At 41.2% G+C, this 6,070-nt stretch overlaps 1 protein-coding gene across 1 annotated transcript; it reads left to right on the plus strand.

Moving 5' to 3' along the window:
- Nucleotides 1-264: 264 nt before the first annotated feature.
- On the plus strand, nt 265-5,419 carry LOC118773105 (tripartite motif-containing protein 16-like). The gene is made up of 6 exons (XM_036521867.1): nt 265-870; nt 1,417-1,512; nt 1,746-1,979; nt 2,141-2,303; nt 4,454-4,498; nt 4,890-5,419. Exons 1-6 carry the CDS (start codon nt 280-282, stop codon nt 5,417-5,419), a joined length of 1,659 nt encoding a protein of 552 aa, XP_036377760.1. The 5' UTR covers nt 265-279.
- The last annotated feature ends 651 nt before the right edge of the window (nt 5,420-6,070 follow it).

Genomic DNA, 6,070 nt, shown 5'->3' on the forward strand with positions numbered 1-6,070 from the left:
AAACAGTCTGTCTTAATATGATCTAATGATGACTGAATGTAGTGTCATCTGAAATATGTCTTGCGACATTGGAAATTTGATATTACATTTAATGGTGTGGTTGAGTTTGTGATATTTATGAGAAAATCAGCTCTTTCTGCTTGGCCTGCTGTTCACAGCCTGGCCTCATCACCACTCCCCCTGCAGCTGTGGGCAGAACCAGGAAGTCACTCCCACTCTTTCTCTTGCAGTTTCAGAGAAGCGAAAGTAAACTCCGTCTCTGTCAGTGTGTGCAGTAAAATGGCAGAGGCCAGTATCTCAGTGGGTCAGGACCAGTATGCCTGTTCGATCTGTCTGGATCTACTGAAGGATCCGGTGACTATTCCCTGTGGACACAGTTACTGTATGGGCTGTATTAAGGGCTGCTGGGATCAGGATGATCATACTGGTGTCTACAGCTGTCCCCAGTGCAGACAGACCTTCACCCCAAGGCCTGTTCTGGGCAGAAACACCATGCTGGCTGAAGTGGTGGAGAAACTGAAGAAGACAGGATTCCAAGATGCTGTTCCTGCTCACTGTTACGCTGGACCCGGAGATGTGTCATGTGATGTCTGCACTGGGAGAAAATGCAAAGCCATCAAGTCCTGTCTGGTGTGTCTGGCCTCTTACTGTGAAACTCACCTGCAGCCTCACTATGAATCTCCTGCCTTTAAGAAGCACAAACTGGTCCAAGCCACTGGACACCTGCAGGAGAAGATCTGCTCTCATCATGACAAAGTGCTGGAAGTTTACTGTCGTACTGATCAGCAGTGTATCTGTTATCTGTGTACGATGGATGAACACAGAGGCCATGATACAGTCTCAGTTACAGCAGAAAGGACTAAGAAACAGGTAAGGACTGGAACTCTGTATTCTGATACCTCTAGCACCTCTGATATTGGCTATAATGGGAGACGAGATTTGTGAGAAAATCTTTGTGAGAAAAAACTTTTTTCATAGCCATTCAAATAGTAAATAGTTACACTAATCACAATGGTTCATTTTTTCATCTGTTTATCAAAGGCGTATGTCAATAGATCATATATCTATGCAAAAATTTGACTGCATAAGTTATTGATTTCCAGGTCTTACAGTTAAGTCCACAGTGTTACAATAAAGCATAAGAGCAGGAAGTGAACACAGGCCAGCTCTCTGTGACAGCTCTGTTCACACCCTTTACCCCCCTATTCACTCCCTGAATGGGAATCAACACGGCTGGAATAGCTGGTTCACTCACAAAGTTTAGAAGCTTTACCTATAAGCCCAATAAAGTTCAACATACTGACCTGCAAAAACGATTACTGGTCAGTTGTTGATTAATTCTAAAGATGACAGTGATATCAATAGATGTGAAATCAGCGTGTTGTAACTCAATGTAATGCTTCCTGGAATCCATAGAAGCAGCTGGGAGACACACAGAGGAAATTCCAGCAGAGAATCCAGGAGAGAGAGAAAAAGCTGCAGGATCTGAGACAGGCTGTGGAGTCACTCACGGTGGGTACTGACCAGAGGGGAAGACAACAGCTGGCTGCTGGAAGAGCCATTTCAGGGCTCAGTCAGGGCTCTCCTCCAGTCAGCCAGTAGGGAGGCCAGTGTTGGGCCACTTTCCAGCCCTTGTGGGGCTCAATCCCACCCTGTGGAGAACAGGCTGTCTGAGGTCTCAGTAAGAGCTGAGTGAAAGATCTAGTTAAAATGTACAGCCCTCCTCTCTCTGTGTCTCCTAACAGCGTTCTGCACAGACAGCAGTGGAGGACAGTGAGAGGATCTTTACTGAGCTGATCCGCTCCATTGAGAGAAGGCGCTCTGAGGTGAAAGAGCTGATCAGAGATCAGGAGAAAGCTGGAGTCAGTCGGGCTGAAGGACTCCTGGAGCAACTGGAGCAGGAGATTGCTGAGCTGAGGAGGAGAGACGCTGAGCTGGAGCAGCTTTCACACACAGAGGATCACATCCACTTCCTCCAGGTAACATCACTGGCTCTTTGACAGTCTGCAGTATGTGCATTGTTTATTGTGCATTGTTTATACAGGATGTGACAGCTTCCTCAATTATAATGATCTGCTCTTGGTATTTCCACTATGTATTGAGACTGATTGGTTCATTGTTCATCTGTCTCTCTCTGTAGAGCTGTCAGTCTCTTTGTGCCCCTCCTGAACGTGGAGACTTACCCAGCATCACAGTTAATCCACACATCTCTTTTGAGGCTGTGCGGAAATCTGCCTCTGAACTGAAGGAACAACTGGAGGATGCTTGCAAGGGGAAATTTGACAAAATGTCTCAAGCAGGTAGTTCATATGTAAATGTCACATAATAAATTGAAGGAGAAATATTTACATGTACTTCAGATTGTTACATATGTTACAAGTAAACTATATTATAGATATATGTTTCCTGCTGTGATGTATGTGACTTGATAAAGTCAAAGTAAATTGTTTGTGTTTAACAGCCATGTTAAAATGGCTCTAGACATTGTTGCTCCTGTTAAAACTAAAATGCTTCCTGTTAAACGCAGAACACCATGGAGAAATGAAATGGTTTGTGAGCTGAAACGCAATTGTCGCAAAGCAGAAGGTAGATGGAGAGCTACAAATTTGCAAGTACACTTTGAGATTTTTAAAGGTCATCTTATGAGCTATAAGAAAGCCATCCGGCTGGCCAGAGGAAGCTATCTTTCCCATGTTATTGAAAGCAACAAAACAATTTGAGGGTTCTTTTCTCTACTGTAGATAGTCTAACAAATCCACCTACATCTTCCTCTGTTAGTGACCTTCCATCCTCTAGTTGTGAAGCATTTCTTACACATTTTATGGAGAAAATTGAGGCAATCAGGTCAAGTATAGAATCTGCTGTTAGTGATGTCACGCCACCTTCTACTCCTTGTGAATCAGTTTTGAGTACCTTTCATGTAATTGATGCAGAGGATCTGCTTAAAACAGTTTATCAGATGAAATCGGCTAGCTCCCCATTAGATCCTTTACCAACCAAATTTTTAAAGCAAGTTTTTGGCAGTCTGTCTACTGTTGTCTTAGCAATTATAAACAGTTCACTCTCCACAGGGATTTTTCCATCCAACTTGAAAACAGCTATTGTTAGACCTATACTCAAAAAGGCTAATCTTGACAATACTGACAATACTCAGCCAATTTCTAAATGACAATAACACTCTTGAGAAGTTCTTGGGGTAATCCTAGACTCTGACCTAAGTTTGAAATCACATGTGAAATCCCTTACCAAAGTCTTATTTTACCATCTTAGAAATATAGCAAAGATAAGATCATTTTTATCACTACCAATTGCTGAGAAATTAATGCATGCTTTCATCTCAACTAGACTGGACTGCCGCAACTCCTTGTTTACTGGCCTCCCCAGCTTTGTTATTGCAGGTCATTCAAAATGCAGCAGCCAGGGTTCTGACAAGGACTACAAAATATGATCACATTACCCCGGTTCTCAAATCCCTGCACTGGCTTCCAGTTTCTTTTAGAATTGATTTTAAAATTTTACTCTAAGGCAAAACATGAGATGGCACCTGAATATATTCAAGACTTGCTCATACTGTACCAGCCAGAGAGAGCATTGCCATCATCCTCTGCTGGCCCACTCTCTGTCCCAAAAGTTTGCTTTAAAACTAGAGGCCAGGCTGCTTTCGTTTTTATGACCCAAAACTGTGGAACACTCTCCCACAGAATATCAGAGACTCTCCCTCAGTTTCAGCTTTTAAATCACCACTTAAAACATATGTTTTTTAAAAAGGCCTTTTATTGGTTTTTGTCCTAGTTCTTTTATTCCCGGTATGTATTATTTTATTGTTTTTATTATCTTAGTGTTTTTATTGTTTTATTGTATTCCTGGGACAGGAAGGAGTGGGGAGGAGTTTTATCCCTGTCTTATCTTGTGTGATCATTTTATTTAGTTTTTTCTTTCTGTAAAGCACTTTGTGTTACAGACATGTATGAAAAGTGCCATATAAATAAATAAATAAAAATAAAGTAGCCGGAGAAAATGCATGAACTCCAGTGCAAACAAACTTTCTACAAGGAGCAGCTATGAAGTACAGTGACATCAGCACAGCTGTGACGTTGCTTTCCTGATGGTGGAGTCACACACACCCTTTTAGCTAACCTCCTGCAGGGGATAAGTTACATCCATGTGATTCAGATGGAAATGATGAAAATGTACATTGACAGTTGTGCACACATCGATTTCAAGTAATGAGTCAACGTGGAAACTGGTAGAATTTGCCACATTGTTGCTGTTTCAAAATCTCAAACTGCTGCTTAGTAAATTGCCAAAACTACTGAGCCTCCTGCTAATCTCACTTTTAATTCACATTAATATTGTTGTTCAGCAGTGGTAGCTGAGAATTACATTTATCTTTTATTGTGAGTTTCTTTAACCTTTTTTGCTATTTCTCTCTCTCTCTCTCCCCCAGTGAAAGAAATCCATGTTTTAGAGGCCAGGACCAGGGAGGACTTCTTACAATGTGAGTTTGCGATTAAAACACAAAGGCCAATGCTATTTGGTAATTTTCTGTATTCCCAAGAATTTCTGCATATTTTCTGTATTCTTCACAGCCTCACATTAGGGATCTCAGACATCTCCACCTTCAGATCCTTGTTAATTCAGCTGCAGTCATCCTGGCATCACACACATGGATGATACATGATAAAATATGTCCAACATTGGCATAATGTGTAAGGAAAGTCACAAGATAAATATAAATTAGAAAAAGAAGGATCACATTGATAGACATTTTAATACTTTCAGCTGAAATGAAGCAGAAATCAAAATAAATAAAAATATTAAATTAAAAAAGTGAAACGAAAGTAATGATTATGATTACTGCGCTCTCTTCTCTCCTTCTCCACCATCAGATTCCTGTCAGCTCACACTGGACCCCAACACAGCGCATAGAAACCTCCGTCTGTCTAAACGGAAGAGAGTGGTGACACGTGTGGAAGAAACCCAGTCATATCCTGATCATCCAGAGAGATTTGACTGCTTGGTCCAAGTGCTGTGCAGAGAGGGTCTGTCTGGACGCTGTTACTGGGAGGCTGAGTGGAGTGGGCGTGGGGTTTCTATAGCAGTCTCATATAAAGAGATCAGCAGGAAAGGATGGAGTGGTGACTGTGGTCTGGGACAGAATGACAAGTCCTGGAGCTTACGCTGCTTTCCTTCCAGTTACTCCTTCTTGCACAATAATAACAGCACTGCAATCCCTGTCCCCTCCTCTTCCAAAATAGGAGTGTACCTGGATCACAGAGCAGGAACTCTGTCCTTCTACAGTGTCTCTGACACAATGACCCTCCTCCACAGAGTCCAGGCCACATTCACTCAGCCCCTCTATCCTGGGTTTTGGGTGCATTGGTATGAATCATCTTTGAAACTGTGTGATCTTGTATGAGGGAGAGAGATCAGCTGTAATCAAAGTGAGATAAGAACACCAATGAGAAATAATTATGAATATGTTGTAAATATGCAAGATATTATTAAGATTGATATTTTGTTTTGAATAAAGTGGTGAGAGGTTCCCATGTGTCTCAGTTGTTATGGTTCTTGCTTTGTGTCTTAAAAAAATATCATTAAAGTAATAAGTGTTTGTGTACTTTGAGATAATTCAGTTTTCTTACATTTGTTACACTATAATAGATTTTTCTTAACTTGAGTTTGTACAATACCTTGTTTATGTGATGTAATGATGTCTAATTATTTGATGAGCTGTCTCAGTTGGTTCAGTTATTTACTGATTACTTCCATCCCAAGATCAAAGTCTTCTTCAAACTGATTTTGATAAACAGCTTCATTTCTGGGATCAATGTTTCTTTTCATCCAGGTAAGGTGTGTCAGGAGGATTTGTGTGGAGCTGAGTGTTTGCTGAGGATCACTGCAACACTGCAGTTCCTTATGTTTATTTTTGCTGCAATAATGGACAACAGAAAGAGACTAAAATCACCATAAGTAAGCAGCACAGTTTGGGAATATGCAGTAATGTTACCTGAACATTTGTGTAACATTAGCCAGACATTACCACAAGCACTGGACAACAGACAGTGAC

Source organism: Megalops cyprinoides, chromosome 2 (assembly GCF_013368585.1).
Source record: "Megalops cyprinoides isolate fMegCyp1 chromosome 2, fMegCyp1.pri, whole genome shotgun sequence".
NCBI lineage: Eukaryota > Metazoa > Chordata > Actinopteri > Elopiformes > Megalopidae > Megalops > Megalops cyprinoides.

What these genes read in the sequence shown, in the direction of transcription:
- LOC118773105 (XM_036521867.1), top strand. Translation starts at nt 280, where the DNA reads ATGGCAGAGGCCAGTATCTCAGTGGGTCAGGACCAGTATGCCTGTTCG. An exon ending in CAGAAAGGACTAAGAAACAG is followed by an intron (nt 871 to 1,416) that starts GTAAGGACTGGA and finishes TGGAATCCATAG; the next exon opens with AAGCAGCTGGGAGACACACA. An exon ending in CAAAATGTCTCAAGCAGGTA is followed by an intron (nt 2,304 to 4,453) that starts GTTCATATGTAA and finishes CCCCAGTGAAAG; the next exon opens with AAATCCATGTTTTAGAGGCC.